Raw genomic sequence first — 19838 nt, 5'->3', positions numbered from 1 at the left:
AAGAAATGGGGGGTTAGTTGAGTGGGCGAGAACCCGCCTCAAATAATGAACGCGGTCCTTGACAGAGTGTGCTGGGATAGGCCAGCAGGAAGTGAGGGACCCGGGGTCGTGTGTGCAGTAGAGAGTACATCAGTGATGGCGCATGGTGCAGCGAGGGTGTGTGCAGTGGAGTGAACACCAGTGAGAGTGAGACGTCCATTGATGGTGTATGCCGTGGAGACTCAGAAGTGATAGTGCATGGTGCAGCGGTGACGGCGCATGGTGCAGGGAGGGTGTGTGCAGTAGAGAGTACATCAGTGACATAACATAACAGGTCTATTTGTAAAGCGCACGATTACCCGTAGGTGTCCTGGAGCTGAATAACAGATGTTTTATTGCTACCCAACTCAATGGTACTCATTTTCTCGACCTCAGATGGATGAAAGGCTGAGTGGACCCGCCAGGATTTGAACCTGTGACCATGAGGTCGAACACAGGCCCCTGGAGTGGATGCATTAGTCCACTGAGCCACCAGACCCGCATGGTGCAGCGAGGGTGTGTGCAGTAGAGAGTACATCGGTGACATACATTGCTTTGTGATGGTGTGTGCAGTGTCCAGCAGCACCCACTGCATGACCTGTGAGTTTCAAATGTACCGACTTTGTGCTTTGAACATGCCAGGCAATCTGACGTCCTAATCAGATAAATGCCCCTTCACGCTGCCCCTGAATGAACAGGTTCACCAGTTAAATAGCGCCTTCCACTCTTCACTGGAAACTGTTCAGCCTTCACATGTGTGATGCATGGTCGTCAGATTATGGACAGTCTGGGCTGCGGCAGAGTCCTTTTCATACCACGTCTGGTGCCTGCTCTTGTATGTGCTGTTTGTAGACATCAGGACTCTGGCATTCTCCTACAGACACCTAAAGAAGCTGCCTGGATATTCGCTTTTAATGCAATCCCCTCTGGGCCAATTAAAAAACATTAAATCTAGATAAGACGCCAACCTTAAATCAGTGTTTGGCCCAGGATTACTCTATTGGCGCCTTATGGGATTCTGGAGGGGTACAGTCTGCCATCTAGTGGTTGAGTAGAGTGAACCAGGCAGCATGGGTGTCAATGCGCTTTACAGAGACCATTTGCAAGAGGTAGCAGCTATCTTCATATTGCAACTTTAACCCCCTAGCCTAACCCTAAACCCCCCCCAAACCCTGACCCGGGTGCGGGAACGGATCACATGAGTGATGAGCTCTGTCCTGTAACTTGTCATTTATCCATATGGAAACCCCTTGCTCAATATTCCCATAAAACATAGGACTGTTCACTGTTCCTACACTCTACTGGGTACTCAAACACGTTGTAGCATCTCACGTGCCTCCTTTAAGGGGTAACCCATGTAAATCTTTTGTGAATTAAACCCAACGTTTCACTTTATGGGGGTGTTCCCAAGAGTTTACAGGGGCACCTCTCATATTATTATTATGATTAAATGTGTAGGACACAGCTACACAAAGGGGTTTCCCGACGCCGAGCAGGTAGGGAGAGAGAGAAAAAGGAAGTACATGATAAGACTCCCCCACTTACTCTTCAATAGCTCAGACTTACTCATGTAGAAGAGTCCGGTAAGAGGCATTAATAGCATGAATTAACATTCATAAAAACTCACAATGCCTGAAGATTTGGAGTTTACAAATGAAATTTCAACTTTTGACGAACCCAAGTGGTAGGTGATCAAGTGTTTTGTGAAAGAGATCCATTGTGAGGGACATGCCCTAGTAGGGTAACTTCACCGTAAAACTGAATAAAAATAAAAATTAAATAAAAAAACACTGTCGAACAAGCACATAAGCACTTTCCATTTGTTTGATCTTTCCCTAACATATCTTAAAAAGAGAAAATAAAAAAGGGAAAAATACGACAAAAACTGTATTGCCAGAGAAGTTCAAAAGTGGTTAACTTCAAATAGCAACAGCATGAAAAATTGAAACAGTTTATCATATTAACAGTTTGAGTATAGCTGGTGGATCAGATTGCGACTCACCTCCAAAAAGTTTGGACTGGCAGTTGATGAACTCCGGCTTCTTGTCGGGAAGATACCGCTGGCAGGAGTGATGGAGAATTTGAAAGAAGGTGAATTTTTCTGAACCGGAACTTGCCACCCATTGGTCAAAGGCATTCTCGAATAACAAATCGAACTCCGGGGAATCCTAGGAAAAAACGGGGGATCAAATATTACCACTGCTCTGAAAGTAGTCTACAAACACAACTAGCAACATTCAAGTGCCAGGCTCCTCCCACAGAAAGAGCAGGGGAAATTGATGCAGTTAAAGAAACCTATCTTCATTATTTGTTAGGTACGTAGCGACACGTAGAACACGAGGCTGTTTTAGAGCTACTAGCATCTAACAGACTTCTGTGATCTCCACCCACAAGTGGTTGCCAGGAATGCGTCGTGAAACAAGAAAACCCCTACACAACTGTGTAGATGGAGGCGGTTCCCCTCTTCGTGGATAGTTCTTACGGGGCTGCCTCTCAAAAAATGTGGTATGCCGGTGGTGAGACCATTTCTGGTCAGCCTGAAGGAGTGTGGGGTCAGGGTGATGAGAGCCACCAGAAGGCTTCTCCCATACTGAGGACCAGTGCTCTAGATGGCTTCCTGGCCAACAGCGGATCACGAGTTCCGTTATCGAGGAGGAATTATATAGTTCTGAATTTTAGGCGGGAGGCTCACTTTTAGAACTTTCAGTGCTGGTACAAACTGTGATTGGTGACACGAAGACACATGGTACATCCTCCTTTCAGGAGAGTAGAAGACCTCAGACGAAAAGATCTCGGACTTGACTCGAGACATAGGAATGAGGTTTTACAATAACTTCACTTGGAAGTTGGTGTGTTTGAACAAAACTATGATGTTCTTGAGTTCGGATACTTCTATGACAAAGTGAACTCTGCCATCCCTTGACCTAAATGTTCAGTAAAAAAGAAAAAGTAGGGTAGATGGGTTGATAAAGGTCAAATTTAAGGATTTTGCATTTTGTTTGCTCTTTGCTCTACAGCTAGAAGAGGCTATCAATAGGGTAGATGGAGGCTTCTATGCCAGAGGATGGATGAGACAATGCTGGTGTGAGAAAGGTGGCTAAACTATGGAGTAAAATGCAGTATATTAAAAGGACAGTGGTTAAGGTGACCGCTGAGCCTTAAGGAAACTTGATTCAAGAACTCTGCGAGAGAACAGGCCGTCAACCAATGGTGCATGTTCTGCCATGAATTCTGTTAAGGATTTTAAGCACATTAGGGCACTTGCCAGAATGCCAAAGAAATTACAGGGTCAATTTATGAAAATATCCTAAGAAACAGTATCACATGCAGCCAACACATGAACGAGGATTTGGACTACAGGGTGACCAAAGTCTACAGATAAGAGGAATTATCCTTGAATTTGGAGCGAGGCTATTTCCGCTCTGTGGTAAGGAGTAACGACTTACCGGGCCCTGATACTTTATGGCTTTTCATAGTAAGACGCAACTGTTCCTGTCCTTCTGTTCAATGATTTTGCCTGCAGGACATGAACCAGTAACACCTCTGAGCTCTCTGGGAAGGGTCAAGGCTAGAAAGACAACACCTGTGTGTTTCAGAGTCTGTGACAACAGATTCCCTTAGGTGAGGACATATTCCTTAATTTCTAAACTTTAGTTCCTTTGTTCCCACAAAGGTTTTCAATATATTTCAGGGTGAATGAAGATGAACCCATGATTCTTAGCATATTAAGGATGTTGCATATGAACTTCATTTAAAAATGAGAGAATTCAGATTGTGGGCACGGGGTGGAACACAGAGAATTCAGGAGAAAAGCCGCATATCTCAGATATGATAACAGATCATAAATCGCAGAGGAGTGCCTGGGAAGCTGAGCGTTAGTCATGGACATTTTGGAAAACACTCAGATGTTATCAGACCTTCTAGCGCTCGCTCACAGAGATCACACAGAAACAGCCAATCTCATGACCTCTCCAGTCAATGCATTTGTTTCCTTCTCGGCAGCTGTGATGACCTTCTACAGGGAGCAGGATCTTCAGAGTACAACCTCTGCTTTGAGAAGGTCTCACATGGCCAGGCTTCTTGAGTGAGGTCTGTGAGTCCAGATTGGTGGTAACAAGACCGCCTCCTTGCTAATGCTCTACTGCAAACCAGTCAGGCCCTTTCAAAACCCCGATTAGTCTCTTCTTCAGGACATACACGTGAGGTTGTTCTATGTGCTCCCTACTATTTCTAAGAATATGTATATTTTAAGGTTATGGGGTCAATGCCTGCAGAATACCCTAATATGGGGGGTGCTAAAGTCCTGTTATGGCATAAGATATGGATAGGACCACAGTATTTCGAAGAATCAAAAATAAGTACAAAAAAGTGTAAGTAAGCACTCATACAGCACCCTGGGTGTCATGGCTCATCGTTGCCCATCCGTGCTCTCCACAGAACCCTCTAACGGCGGGCAGGCTTCCTGTATTCATAGGTTGTGTGTGCAACTGCTGTGTGTTGATCGTGCGTTTGCTTATAGCATAGGATAATAGGGATCCCCGGTCCCAATGAATGCCACAGACCCCGGATGGGGCCCGGGTTGAAACATGTTGACCTGCCAGATGCAGGGGTAATATCCACTCTTTTGCATCCTTTCCATGTTTTAACCATCTCGCTGCCTTCTCAGCAAATAAAGGTAATTTAAATGAGGAGGTAACAAATATTTTTATCCTTCATGTTGGAGATCCCATTCCACATCCTGTGAACACATGAAGCCTGCCCATCAGAGGATTCTTTAGCGAGCAAGAATGGCCAATAATGAAGCCTGAAACCCAGAGAGTGCGAGGTCATTCCTTACAATTTTGTATAATTCTTCGTTATTCTCTGGTCCTAGCCATATCTTATGTTATGTTCGCTAATATTTATAAAGTGCACGGCTACTCCCAGGAGTGTCCCGGCACTGAGAAACGGAGACCACATAACATCAAAACATCAAACAAAGCATTCCACTACTGCGAAGCTCACAACTGAAAGAGCCATGTTTTCATAATCTTCCTAAAAGTAAGGAGGTCCAGGATCTGTCTAAGGGAGAAGGGTAGGCTATTCCACAGCCGAAAGGCCACTGCTTGGAAAGATCTACCCCCCTACCTGGGACAGCAGGACCTTCGGAGCTGAGATCAACAGCTGGGAAGAAGATCTCAAAGTACGCTGTGGAATATAAGGTTGAAATCTTACCCTAAGGTAGGCTGCTCCAATCTTATGAAATGTTTTAAAGACCAGGACCCAGGCTTTAAAATGTATTCTTTTCCGTACCGGGAGCCAGTGCAGCGAGGACAGAAGCTGAGTTGTATGAGTCCTGGCCCTGGCAGAAAAATGGCCCTTGCCGCCACATTCTGAATCACCTGTAGTCGGCCCAGGAGGTATTCAGGAGGCCGAGATACAAGGAGTTAACATAGTCCAATCTTATGTCATACAGGGACTCAAGGGCCCCTTATAATTACCCGGCGTGGATCATTTTCCTCTTGTCTTGTTTGCCATGTGTGAATTAGATTTTACTTTGGTAAGATGCAAACATAAACAGCCCATACATTTTTCTTTCTCCCATGATCTTCCTTGTATAGTGGGTTCATAGGTTGTTTATTCTAAAGTTACTCCTGAACCCCCTCCCGCTCTCCACAATCTCATACAGTCTGGGTGAAGATGGTGGGAAGGAAAATAAATTCCAATCTTGTTTCCTCAGTTTGAATTGTGTCCGCTTGGTTACATCAATTCTTTCCTTGTGCTTCACTTTCATCAGCTGTAAGAGCTGGGAGTATTTAGGGACAATTTAACCTCCAGATTCAAGTATAAATCCAGATATTTAAAGTAATATGTTCCTCCTGTGATGGTCAAAGAAAATGAAGAGGTGCAACAGAGATCCTTGTTTGCCAGCAAAGAATACTAACCATGTCTGTATCCTCTAAATTATTCTGTACTCTGGTTGTTACTTCTTCGGTTATATCTGCACTTGCATAACGTCATCCACCATTGTAGTTTGTCTGTAGTACATTCTCTATCGGAGCCTCGCTGATGTGGATATGGGAAGGCCGTTCGTACGACTGGAGGAAGCAGAATGTCACTTTGCCATTTCATGAAGATGGGAATTCACTTGCTTATTATTCTGCTGTGGAAACGATAACCTTCTAACACATCAGACTGACGTAAAACATACCAGAGTCAGAACTTAAGTAAAAGGAATGTAAATGCTGCATTTCAAAACAACAGCTGTCACTCCCAATTCTATTAGTAATTGACGTTTTTTTTAAACAAAATATCTCCTTAAAAAAGGTAGAGACAATGAGCTAAAAACACAGCTATCTCATCCAGCTTGTCCTGGAGGAATATGCAGTATTTGACAAATGGCGTGCATTTTAATACTGATGCTCTACAAGTCATTTCTAAACTCTGAGTGCACTTACTGCATATTGGCAGTCATAAATAAGAATAGTATTGAATGAAGACTGTTAATAACTGGTTTCCAACCAGTTCCCCGTCCCAGAAGAATTCTCATGGAATGTGATCCATCTTCCTTTAAATCCCATCCTGCTCTTCCTGATGCAGATTTGCTCGCAAGTCCATTCCCCAGACTATGAGATTTAACATTGTGACCCTGCCTAAAATGAGGGATTGATGAGGGCTTTGTAAGAGGGTAATCATTTAGCTAATGTCTGCAGAAGAGATTCAGATCCTGGGATTTATAAATAGAAACAATCAATGCTGTCTCCCTTGGGTAAGATTTGGAAATGTAATGGAAGGAGTCGGCTTTGTGTGGATCTTCGCTCAATGTCCGTCAGTGTGCCTTCATTGCAAACATAGTGCACATCTTACCCCCTCAGGGGCATGGCATGCTTAATTTTAAATGCAATCGGCCTTTCTTTATGCAAAAAGCAGAAATCAATTCTTCACTGGAGAAAACAGCACGGTGACACCAAACATCACAATCAATACAAACATTGTGTTCAGTGCAGAGTACTTCAATTCAACGCACCGGGTAAAATTAGATGCTCACATTAAAAAAGCATCACTCGCAGCCAGTAGTGAGGCCCGTTCCTTAGTGTCACAACTCTATGACGTATTCTTCCATAGGTGGTTTCAATATTCATTATTATGGGCCTGGAACTTTCTTTGAATGCTGAAATTCGAGCATAAGCTTATCAACGAAGCCAGTTCTTGAATATCAGAAACACAATCTCATCTTTCACACTTTAGAAAGAAGATGGCTAATGAAGCCAAGAAATAATTTAGCCAAAAGAACCCAATGATACAAGACCAATTATGGTGTTTTTAATATCCCAAATGGAATGTCCATGAACAATGCATACAACAAGAGAGGCCAAAAGCAAAGTATTCAGGCCTTTCTCTTCTGGGTAAAAAGAGGATTAGGGTTCAGGTTACCGTTTTAGTTTTGTTTGTGGTTTTACTGGTTGGGGTCAAGTGAGCAGACCTTTCACAAACATGGCGATCTTTGCACTGAGTAAGAAGAAAGGTTTAGGTTCAGGTCAGCCTGTCCCAGCCTGGAATTATGTGCTCTGCCAGTTACTTGGAGAACACCATTCAGTTTGTGCCCTGACCCCGGGCAAATCTGGGGGAGGAGGAAGATACATGCACCAGATCTCCACTTGAAGAAGGCCATAAAGGGTCTGGGAGCTCACCCCACACATATAGAGAGCGGCACCTGGTGCACGCTCTGTCCACCAGGGTGTGAATCAGAACCTAAAACCCAAGTACTGAAGTGGGCCAAATCCAGGGAAGATCTAACTGAGAATAACCGGTGGAAAGGGCACTCTGCAGCCGGACCAGACTGGTTTTCGATATCATGTGGCACGCTGAGGTCCATATGATTATGTAGAACACTGGAACATTGACTGGAAGTGACCCTGGGAAGAGGAAAACAGATGAAGCCCTGGATGTAGGAGGGCGCTCCCACGCTGCAAGCCAGGGGGATGGGAGGGACCACCTCGATGCGAAGATGTTGTGCCGCTCCTTTGTAGTCCTTCCTCTTGGCGCTAGACGCCTTCTTCAGGGAAGGAATGGACAATTCTAACTCCGCCCCATGTTACATGAACAGAGCTTGTATTGGAACGATGTATTGTTGTCTCCTGATCTTTGCATAATTGATGTCAAATTAAAGGTTCACTTTAACCTTAGTGACCTCTTTATAAAGAAAAGAGCGCCCGTGCCCGGAATGCCAACCGGTCTTGATGCCCCATGAGCCCACCCCGCAACATACCTGGTAAAGCAAAACACACTCATGCATTGAGGCAGACTCAGATTCCACCCATGCATTGAGGCAGACTCAGATTCCACCCATTCATTGCGGCAGACTCAGATTCCACCCATGCATTGAGGCTGGATTCAGATTCCACCCATGCATTGCGGCAGACTCAGATTCCACCCATGCATTGAGGCAGGCTCAGATTCCACCCATGCATTGAGGCTGGATTCAGATTCCACCCATGCATTGCGGCAGACTCAGATTCCACCCATGCATTGCGGCAGACTCAGATTCCACCCATGCATTGAGGCTGGATTCAGATTCCACCCATGCATTGCGGCAGACTCAGATTCCACCCATGCATTGAGGCTGGATTCAGATTCCACCCATGCATTGCGGCAGACTCAGATTCCACCCATGCATTGAGGCAGGCTCAGATTCCACCCATGCATTGAGGCTGGATTCAGATTCCACCCATGCATTGCGGCAGACTCAGATTCCACCCATGCATTGAGGCAGGCTCAGATTCCACCCATGCATTGAGGCAGACTCAGATTCCACCCATGCATTCGGAGAGATTCAGATTCCCCCCCTAAGCATTGAGAGACTCAGATTACACCAACATGTATATCCAGATTCCACCGACATATAGTTTCAGAATCCACCAACATACATAGGCAGACAGGTTCCACCCACATACAGAGACAGACAGATTCCACCCACATATACATCCAGATTCCACCCACATACATAGGCAGACAGATTCCACCCACATACATATCCAGATTCTACCCACATACTCAGGCAGATTCCACCCACATACATAGGCAGACAGATTCCACCCACATACATAGGCAGACAGATTCCACCCACATACATAGGGAGACAGATTCCACCCACATACATATATATCCAGATTCCACCCACATACCGAGGCAGGCCCAGGGCTCACCTTGTTTGGTTCGATGCCGTTGACCTGCCGCAGCTGCTCCAGCATCCACTGCGACCGCCTCACAAAGCAGGAAGACCCCTCGAACTGCTTCACCTTCGTGATTGACACCTGGGAGGGCTTCCGGTTGGTCACTGCAGGGCAAGAAAAAAAGGGCACTATTAAACTTTACAGGATTCAAACCAATCACACTCAGGCTGAAGACTAGGAAATCTTGTGCATAGTGAGTGGGCGGACACCACACACCAGCCAGAGAAACAAGTAATGGTGCAATGCTTGAACTCATCTCAGTCGCTGGGATTTACCACCTTCCAGGTGGTCATTTGTTCCCCTCCGTATCAAGGGAGTAGCCAGAAAATACAATACCTGCAACCAAAGCACTGATGGCATCATGCAAGCCAAACAAGCGAGCCTGCCCCTCCCTAGAAGAGCTCCCTGCATCTGTTGTCTTAGCATCTGTCCATTCACCCTTTCATCCATCCACCAATACCTACCATTCCAGCTTTCTTTTTTTTCACAACCAAGTTTATTTGAGCATAAGAATGACATGTATGTGGCACCTTCCCACACCAAGATCACCACATCAAGATCAATGTATTGATAACATACACAAGAGATATTAATCAAGCATTAAGGAAGCTCAGCTTTAAAGGAAAAACCCCCCCCCACCACCCAACCCAACCCCAACTATACCCCCACCCACACCCACTATCCCACCCCCCCTTCCACACATGTACAGAGGCAACATATATATGGTTTGCATAAAAGAAGCAGGTACGATGCAACCCGGGTTGCGCCAGTAGGGCCAGAAACAGTGCTGCGATCACATGTCCTCCTCCGGTTCCGCCGGGGGCTCCAAGGATAAACCACGGTATTCGGCCCACCGCTTCCAGATCTTGAAGTGCTTGCGCGGGCAGCCCCGCGCCTCAAAAATCGGTTTCTCAAGACCCATAAAGTAGTCCAGCCCCGCCTTCCATGCCGACAGGGGGGGGGCCCTCACGGATTTCCAGGCCCGAGCCAAGTCTCGCTTAGCAACCACCAGGCCCAGCAGCAGCAGATGACGCTTATAAATGTTGCCCCCAACCCCTTCCATGATGTGTAGTAGGCCTAGCCGGTGGGTACGGGGGAGGTCCCAGCCCAGGACTTCAGCCAGACAATTCCAAACACCCCTCCAGAAGCCAGCCACACGTCCACATGACCATACTGTATGCAACAAGGTGCCAGGCACTTCTCCACACCGCAGGCACTCCGACGACGCAATCAAACCAGCCTTCCACAGTCGTTCACGCGTGTAATAGGCCCGGTGCAGATACTTGAATTGTATGAGGCGGAGCCGAATCGCGATTGCGGCGCCACGCGGGGACTCCAGAGCCTCTCTCCAGTCGTCCTCATCCAAGGTGCCCACGTCCACCTCCCAAGTTTCCCGGAGGGAGCTGAGAGTAGACGAGCAGTGAATAACAAGGGTCTGATAGATCCTAGAGACCTTTTTGTCTCCCAAGTCACCCATAAAGACCTTCGCCTCGATCGGACTAAACTCCGGGAGGGAGTCGAGGCCGGCTATGCTAGGGGCGAGGGCATGACGCAGCTGTAAGTAGCGGAAGAACTGGGTCGGATGCAACTGAAAGTCCACTTGGAGGTCTGCAAAGGATTTGAGAGTCGCGCCGGACATGACGTGGCCCAGCTGCGTTATTCCGATAGTCTCCCAACCCTCAAACCCAGCCAGGGCCGCCAGTTCCGGGAGCAGACCGTTATGCCACAACGGCGTTTCCGCCGTTAATTTGCCCCACCATCCCATGCGGCGCAAAGACTGCCGCCACACTGCAAAGACCACCCTCGTTACCGAGGGCAACCCACGGCGTATACGCGCCGAGTAGAGAATGGTGTGGAGCGTACGTTCACCCATAAGATGCCTTTCCAGAGCATATGCCGGATCGTTCCTGTCCCCGTACCACCAGTCGTTAAGGACAAGTAGATGCGAAGCTTGGTAGTAGGAGAGGAGATCGGACGTGGCCAAGCCACCGCAATAGGTGGATAAGAAACATGTCTTCAGGGCCACCCTGGCTGCTCCACCCTCCCACAGGAAGCGGCCCAGCACGGAGTTCACCTGACGGAACCATTCCATGCCAATAGGGTGCGGGAAATGCTGGAGTTGGTACAACAGCCTCGGCAATGCCACCATCTTAAAGATGGCCGACCTCCCAAAAATCGTAAGCGGCATCCTGGACCACGTTTTAACATCCGTCTGGACCCGTTCCCACACCGGCAGGACACTACGAGACCAGGCCGCGGCCCGCGAAGTCGAGAGGAAAACACCCAAGTACTTCAGGCCGTCCGTCGCTACACACAGGTCAGCCGCCCAACCATCGGCAACCACCCCACCACGTAAAACCCATAGGGTCGACTTAGAAGGGTTAAGGGTAAGCCCGGAGACTTCACCAAACCCCCTCATGATCTCCAGGATTCGAGGGCCAGAGCGCCGCAGGTCCGTAAGGAACAGGAGGACATCGTCTGCGTAGAGTGCAATTTTATCCGTAAGGGTATCACTCCATACAAATCCTCGCACCTGGGCGTCTAGTCGCACCCGCGACGCGAGGGGCTCCATGGCTAGGGCAAATAGGTACGGGGACAACGGGCAACCCTGGCGGGTACCGCGGCCGATTGGGAAGCGACCTGAGACCGCGCCTGCCACTCGGACCGACGCCGTAACATTGGTATAGAGGAGACGGACATAGGACAGAAAGACTGGTCCGAGGTTTAGGCGGGCCAACAAGGCGAAGAGATACGCCCAGCTCACCGAGTCAAAGGCTCGGTCCATGTCCGCCAGGAGAAGTGCGGCCTGTTCATCTCCAGCGCTCATGGCGTCGACCGCTGCCTGCGCCCGCCGGATATTGTGTCGGGTGGCTCTGTGTGGCATGAACCCGGCCTGGTCGAGGTGGACCAGGTCGGCTATGTGGGGCAGAAGGCGGTTCGCCAGAGCTTTCGCCAAGACCTTGGCCTCGATGTTGAGGAGGGAGATAGGTCTGTACGAGTCATGACGGTCCGGCGCCCTACCAGGCTTCAAAAAGACCACGATCTCAGCGTGACGCCAGTCAGGAGGTAGTTCGCCACCAGACCGCGCTGCCTCTAGCGCATTGCGGAAGTGGGGCCCCAGCTGGACGTGGAACTTTTTGTAAAATTCGGCAGGATAGCCACTTGGGCCGGGTGCTTTCCCCGTATTCAGCTGGCCCAGGGCTTCCCCCAGCTCCTCAGACGTAAGCGGGACCTCTAAGGCCGTTCTAGTCTCCTCCGGGACTGCCTGTGGGAGTAAGTCATCTAGGTACGAGGCAATCTCGCTCTCTCCCAGTGGGTCTCGGGGAGCGTATTGTGACTCGTAGTAGCGGGCAAAGCTGGCCGCCAATTGGTCCGGATCGGTCATGACGGAGCCATCCTCTGCCGTGAGGCCGGGCAGCTCCAGGGGCTGGAAAGTCGCCTGGCATAGTCTATGTAGCATGGTGCAGGACTTATCGCCCCACTGGTACACCCTACTACGCGTGGCGAGCCACGCTAGTCGGGCCTCCTCATAAAGGACAGAGGAGTAAGTCTGCTGGGCCTGCAGAAGCCGGCGCACCACGCCCTCCTCACCCCCAAGTCTACTACGCTGCTCCAACTCCTCCACACGGGCCGCGGCTGCCACGATGGCCTCCCGGTGCTCCCGCCGAGCGGCCGCACACCAAGCTATGTCAATGCCTCGGATCGTGGGCTTCAGTGCCTCCCACACCACCACAGCGTCGGCGCCCCCCACCAGGTTCTCGCGCCAGAAATGGTCAATTGCCTCCCGAAGGTGCGCCACATAGTCCGGCCGCTGCAGCTGCCAGGCTGACATACGCCAGCGAAAAGGTTGTCGTTTAACTGGGAGGGTCAGAGTGGCCAGGACGGGGGAGTGATCTGAGAGGCCCCTGGGGAGTATCGTGGCGTCCCGAACACGACTCAGGCAGGCCCCTGGTACAAACAAGTAGTCGAGCCTCGAGAAAGACCCATGCACCGCCGATACATATGTGAAGGCCCGTACCGCAGGATGAAAGTGCCGCCACACATCTATCCAGCCCAGACTGTGCACCGTCGCACTCAACCGGGTGGGGGCAGCCGCGGGGGGGGGGTCAGACACCACATGCGCTCGCCGCTGGCGGTCCAGGCCCACATCCATGACCTCATTCCAATCACCCCCCACCACAGTCAGGACCTCAGGGATCTCGTCCCACAATGCAAACAGCCGCTCAGACAGTGCCCATTGCAGGGGGGGAGGGGCGTAAACACTTCCAAAAACCACCGGCTCGGAACCCAGTAGGCCTTTTACGAAGACAAATCTGCCCTGGGGGTCAATCCATTGCTTCTCGTGGACATAGGCCACCCTACGATGAATCAGTATGGCCACTCCCCGGGAGCCCCTCGTAAAGCCAGCATGATAGACCTGGTGATAGCCGAATCTCTGGAGGCTAAGGGCCTTGGAGCCCAACATGTGTGTTTCCTGAAGCAGAAGGACATCCACCATCTCCCGTTTCCCCCACCGCAACACAGCCCCACGCTTAATCTTATCCAGGACACCCCGCACATTCCATGTCACCACCCGCAGGGTCTTCGAAGGAGGCACGTTTGCGGCATTAGCCATTATCAACATACAGTCCAAAGTCCGGCCCACCCACCCACCCAGGTGCTACCCGCAGATAGACAGAAAACCCAGCCCCCGACATGTGTGGATCCACCCCCCCAGCCCGCCAATGCAACACCCCCGTTCCAACCCAGAGCCCCCCCAATAACAAGCGCAACAGCAAAACATCCCCCCACACCCCACACCCACCACCCCAATACCTCAGAAAACAGTGAAGTACCTGTCGCGGCATGGAGAGACCCGAGCCCAGAACAAAGGACTCAAGGCCCGCCACACCAATGGATCCCCAAAACCCCCCCAAAACACACACTCACCACCCCCCAACCAACACTCACATCCGTGAGGGTCTGAGGCCCATATACAGTACCCTCCGAGCCACACAGAGTCCCATGTCTATAGTTGGAGTCCCCACAGGGGAGCCGGCCGGCGCCTCAAGAGCAAAAGAAAACAGTCTCACCGGCCAAAGCAGAGCAAGTCCATTCGCAGCATATGGAATATGCGTAGGCCCAACAGTGTTCAGCTGCCCGCTTCGGAGTGTTCAGAGTCCCTAGTGCCACCCGATTGCGACGCACAGGCGGACGCCGACCTTTTCTTGGAGCGAGACCGCCGATGTCGGCCCTTCCTGGGCTGGCGATGTGTCCGCTCCGGCGACGATCCCGGAGACCTGCCCGGATCCAGTCCCGGCTGTGCGTGGGGCCGGAGTCGCACCGCCTCATCCGTCCAGCGAAATACCTCCTCGGGCGAGTCGAAGAAGTGGGTACGGGACTGATGGATCACCCGCAGACGAGCTGGATACAGGAGCGAGTACTGGAGCTTGAGGCCCCGGAGCTTAGCCTTAGCGTCCATAAAGGATTGCCGTTGCTGTTGCACCATTTTCGTGTAGTCCGGGAAAATCATGATGGTATGATTTTCGAAGGCGAGGGAGCCCTTGTTCCTCGCCTCCCGCAGGATGACATCCCGGTCATGATAGTTCAGCAGGCGGGCTATAACCGGCCGTGGGCGCTCACCCTCCGGCGGCCGCTGGGCCAGAGCCCTATGGGCTCTCTCAATCACAAAGCATTTAGAAAGCGCCCCTTCAGGGAGCCAGCCCTCTAGCCACTCGGTCAGGAACCTCTCCATGCTGTCTTTTTCGCACCGCTCCGGAAAACCGATGAAGCGGAGGTTGTTGCGCCGTGCGCGCCCTTCTGCATCCTCCACGCGGGCCGCCAGTGTCCTCTGGACGCTTTCCACCTCCGCTAGGCGCTTCTTTAGGCCACTAACGTCCGCCTCAGTCTCCGTGATGCGGGTCTCGGCCCCGGCGATCCGCTCCACTGCGTTGCGAAGATCCTGGCGTAGGAGTGTGACATCCGCCCCAACCGCTCCTATCTTGGCATCAAGCATGTCCCGAGACTGGGTGATGGCCGCCAGGATAGCTGTATTGTCTGGTCCGGGGCCGCCGCCGCCACCGGTCGCCCCAGCGCCACCACTCGGCCCCGTGAATTTATCGATGGGTCCATGCTTGGGCGGGCCTCCGCCCCTGTCCCTGGTCATGGCGATCGCCGGGCAGGGCCACCCCCACTCTCGGGCACCGCTCCAGTAGTTGGGTCGGAGCGGCCCAGATGAGGTCCCAGAGAGGGACGCCGCAATCGGATGTCGCGGAAATCGAGGCCCCGGCTTCGCCCCAGCAGGTCAGGCCGCACCCACACTCGACCCCACAAGCAGCCGTCCAGGGTATCAGGATGAAGCAGTAGATCCGCGGTCCATGGGTCGCCGTAACCTGCGGGCCAGGCCAGGGAAAGTGGAGCAGCCGGCCCGGCCGACCACCAGTTCAGCCCCGATCTCTCCCGGGTACAAGAAGTCCGGCCGCGCGACCGTCGCCGGGTCCCGCCTCACTGCCACCACTCGCCGGTCGTTGCAGAGGATGAGCCGACAGGTAGGAGTCGCTGACTTCGTCCCAGACTCCAGGCGATCACAGCCGATGAGATGAGCCAAGGACGGCGTGGCGGATGCCACCCGCACCCGCCAGGTCACAGTGCCACCAGGCGTCGCGAAACTCGAGGACCCCGGTCTCCGGCCAGCCACCAGGCCGCACTCCGCCGCCGTCTCCCCTCGATCACAGGAAGGGAGGAATCGCAGGATCGACACACCAACGCAGACTGGAGACCCCACTGGATCGAATTCAGTCACTGGGCACCTACAGTTGGCTCGGGGGTCAGGATAAATGATCGGATTCAGACCGGGCCGGCGGGAGCTCTACAAGGCTGCGACCGCCATCTTCGCCCGCCAAGCCACGCCCCCCACCATTCCAGCTTTCTAATGGGGCATCCATTCATCTTTCATCCATTCACCATTCCAACAGTCCGTGGGCCACTCCATCCAACCATCAGTTCACACATCCATGTTCTATGCATGCGTGCTTGCATCCATCCACCCATCCATCTTACAATCAGTTGTTCCTTTTATCCATCCATCTATCTATTCATACCCTCACCTTCCCGTTTACTCTGCCATCCACTCATACATTCAACTGCCCATTCACCTATCCATCTACCTTCCATCCTGCTTCCTCATCACCAGCCCTACCTTCCTTGCACACTTCCTTCCAACCTTCTTTCACCCTTCCATCTACCTTCCATCCTGCTTCCTCATCACCAGCCCTACCTTCCTTGCACACTTCCTTCCAACCTTCTTTCACCCTTCCATCTACCTTCCATCCTGCTTCCTCATCACCATCCCTACCTTCCTTGCACACTTCCTTCCAACCTTCTTTCACCCTTCCATCTACCTTACATCCTGCTTCCTCATCACCATCCCTACCTTCCTTGCACACTTCCTTCCAACCTTCTTTCACCCTTCCATCTACCTTCCATCCTGCTTCCTCATCACCATCCCTACCTTGCTTGCACACTTCCTTCCAACCTTCTTTCACCCTTCCATCTACCTTGCATCCTGCTTCCTCATCACCATCCCTACCTTCCTTGCACACTTCCTTCCCACCTTCTTTCACCTATCCATCTACCCTCCATCCTGCTTCTTCATCACCATACCTACCTTCCTTGCACACTTCCTTCCAACCTTCTTTCACCCTTCCATCTACCTTCCATCCTGCTTCCTCATCACCGTTTCTAAGTATGGCGACACACCATCCTACAGACCTGGTCTGCTCCTTTGTGTGTTTTTTTTATGGCTGGTCTCTGTCAAGAGTGGCTTATTCCAAACATGCCCGTAAGATAACTACTATGTACAGAGATTTGGTGGTAAAACACAGATATCAAACCCTATATATCCCCTGCAAACACATCACAACACTGGAATTATTAACAGAAACATGCACCTAGCGGGGCAACATTACAATAATTAGGACCCTATATATGGTACAAGATTTTTCTATCCGTGATATTTTGACATCGCCTGAATTTGTTGGTCGATCACAAATCCAAATAATGTTGCCCAGGTGTCCTGACTGTAGCCCCCTCGCTCCATGGGTCCATATTTTCACCACTTTGACCACTCTTCGATAATTCTTAGATAATTCTCAGTTTGCGGCCATCAACCACGGGATCTATGGCCCCCCCAATGATCCCGGATACGCCATGGGTAGGTGGCTTCTCCCAGGGGTGGAGTATTCTAGAGCATTATACGGTAAGCCCCGTAGATTCCCACTGACTGGCCCAACGGCGCACGCCGTCCAGATATGGCACACAGTCAATAGGCACCTGAAGTGGGAAAACAGTGTAGCCACACCACTGTGGAATTCTGAGAAACTGGGAAACCTCTGGAGATCCAAAGGGTTTGATAAGTGGGACCTCATTGGGATCTCGCGAATCAAAGATGTCCATTTCCCTGACAACCAAGTCACGGAATTGGTTGTCACGGGACAACCAAGTGTTTTAGTCACAGATCAGATGTAATCAAAGGGGAAAGGATGTACACGTGGTATAGCGGCTAGAGGTCGACTTTGGAACCTTGCAACCTGGGTTGAAATCTCGTCTACAACGCTTGACTAATAAATGTGTGATTCTTGACAATTTTTCTAAATTTCTTTGAGGCAAAGTGTTATATTTATATGCTAGATGATTTACCTATTTGTCTTGATTTACGTGTCTCTCTGTGTTCCGCTGCGAGTGTGTTTCAGCGCTTGATGAATTCACGGTTGTCTGGCATCAATAAGGCTGTTGTCTTTCAAGATGACATTTTAGTGTTTGGTAAGGATGAAAGGGAACATAATCGTGCACTTTCAGAGGTTCTGGAAAGAATTGCAAAGGCTGGTTTGACGTTGAAGCGGGAAAAATGCAGGTTCAAGACACATGAGGTGGAGTATTTAGGACATTTAGTGACTAAAGATGGTATAAAACCAAAAGAAAACCTGGTTAGTGCCATTACAAATGCAAGGGTGCCACATGATAGGGATTCTTTGAGGTCCTTCATGGGCCTAGTAGAATATTACTCAAAATTTGTGTTGAATTTTTCACAGAAAACGGAGTGTTTGAGGGAACTTTTAAGGAAAGGGAAAAAGTTTTCATGGGACAAGATGCGACAATCTGCATTTGATTTAATCAAGAAGGAGATTGCTCATGCGGGTGTCTTGACTCCCTTTCAGAGTGGTATGGAAAATATACTTACTGTGGATGCTAGTGGGGTAGGTATAGGAGCAGTTCTGGCACAAGTGCGTGGTGGAGTGGAAAGGACTGTTGCGTTTGCCTCACGTTCGTTGTCAGAGTCTGAGCGTAACTATTCAGTTATAGAGAGGGAGGCTTTGGCTGCGGCGTGGGCAACTAGTCATTTTAGGGTATTTTTATGGGGAAGTCGGTTTAGGTTGCGCACTGATCACAAACCATTGTTGAAGGTGCTAGGGCCAGGAGGGATTAATAATTGTTCGGGTAGGTTGGCTAGACTGGCAGTAAAATTGCAGGATTGTGATTGTAGAGTAGAGTATGTTCCAGGTTGGCGCAATAAAGTTGCTGACTGCCTGTCAAGACTGCCGTACAAAGAAGCAACTGTTTCTGATTTTTCAACAGAGGAGGTTGTGGCAAGCGTTGACGATGCCTTGGAGAACTTGGGTGGTGCCATTCAAAGGAAGGAATGGATTAGAGGAATGGAGGGGGATGCAACACTCATGGGTGTTTGTAAGATGGTGAAGGGTGCCATTAGGAGGGAGAGCTCACTTCCACTCGGTGTGCGTCCATTTTTAAAGATTGTGGATCAGTTGTCTGTGACAAAGGATGGTGTAGTCATGCGTGAGGATAAATTTGTGCCGCCACAAGGTTTGCGGGATAAACTAGTGGGACTTGCACATGAGGGTCATATGGGGCAAACAATGACTATTAAGAGGTTGAGGGAGTTTTATTGGTGGCCGTCCATGGAACAGCAGGTGAAGGATTGGGTGGACAGGTGTGTGACTTGTAAGGAATCAGAAAAAAGGTTAAGGGTAGGAATTGGGTCTTCAGGTGAGCAACAACATGTTTCGATTGCTGATAGAGTTTGGGAAAAGGTTTGCTTGGATTTTATTGGTCCATTTTCCTTCTTGAAGGATAATGAGAGGTATGCAGTTGTATTGGTGGATGCAAAATCAAAATGGGTAGAGGTTGCTTTCATGAACAGCATCACAACAGGAGCCACCATTGCTGTTTTGAGTGAGATTTTTAAGAGGGAAGGTTTTCCGGATATCTTGCTAACTGATAATGGCACACAACTCACATCGTTGGAAATTAAGGAATTTTTAGATTCAGTGGGTATCAAACATACGTGTTGCGCTTTGTACAACCCGCAAGGAAATGGACTTGTGGAACGCATCAACCGCATGGTTAAGGGTACGATGCAGTTGGCTCAGGGATCTGGTTTGTCTGTTATTGAGTCTGTGAGTGACATGCTTTGGGCGTATCGCACAACTATCAACAATGATTCAGGGAAAAGTCCTTTTGTCATGATGCGTGGGAGAAAGGCAGGCACAAAATTGCTTCCTTCTTGGATGCGTGGGCAAACTGTAAGGGGTGAGTCATGGTGTGAAAAACAGT

The 19838-nt window shown here is 50.2% G+C and overlaps 1 protein-coding gene across 3 annotated transcripts in view; it reads right to left on the bottom strand.

The window, feature by feature from the left end:
* Positions 1–19838, bottom strand: part of STXBP6 (syntaxin binding protein 6) — a 404737-nt gene that overhangs the window by 93638 nt on the left and 291261 nt on the right. For all 3 annotated transcript variants that reach the window (XM_086936998.1, XM_086936999.1, XM_086937000.1), the window contains 2 exons: positions 9204–9334; positions 2021–2186 (listed from right to left, as the gene is read on the bottom strand). In XM_086936998.1, the coding sequence (XP_086793124.1) occupies positions 2021–2186; positions 9204–9334 (297 nt within the window). The remainder of the gene's footprint in view (positions 1–2020; positions 2187–9203; positions 9335–19838) is intronic.

This window comes from Lissotriton vulgaris, chromosome 9 (genome assembly GCF_964263255.1).
Source record: "Lissotriton vulgaris chromosome 9, aLisVul1.2, whole genome shotgun sequence".
Taxonomy (NCBI): domain Eukaryota; kingdom Metazoa; phylum Chordata; class Amphibia; order Caudata; family Salamandridae; genus Lissotriton; species Lissotriton vulgaris.
The sequence above is the reverse complement of the archived record's forward strand: the minus strand, read 5'-3'. Positions and strand labels throughout refer to the sequence as shown.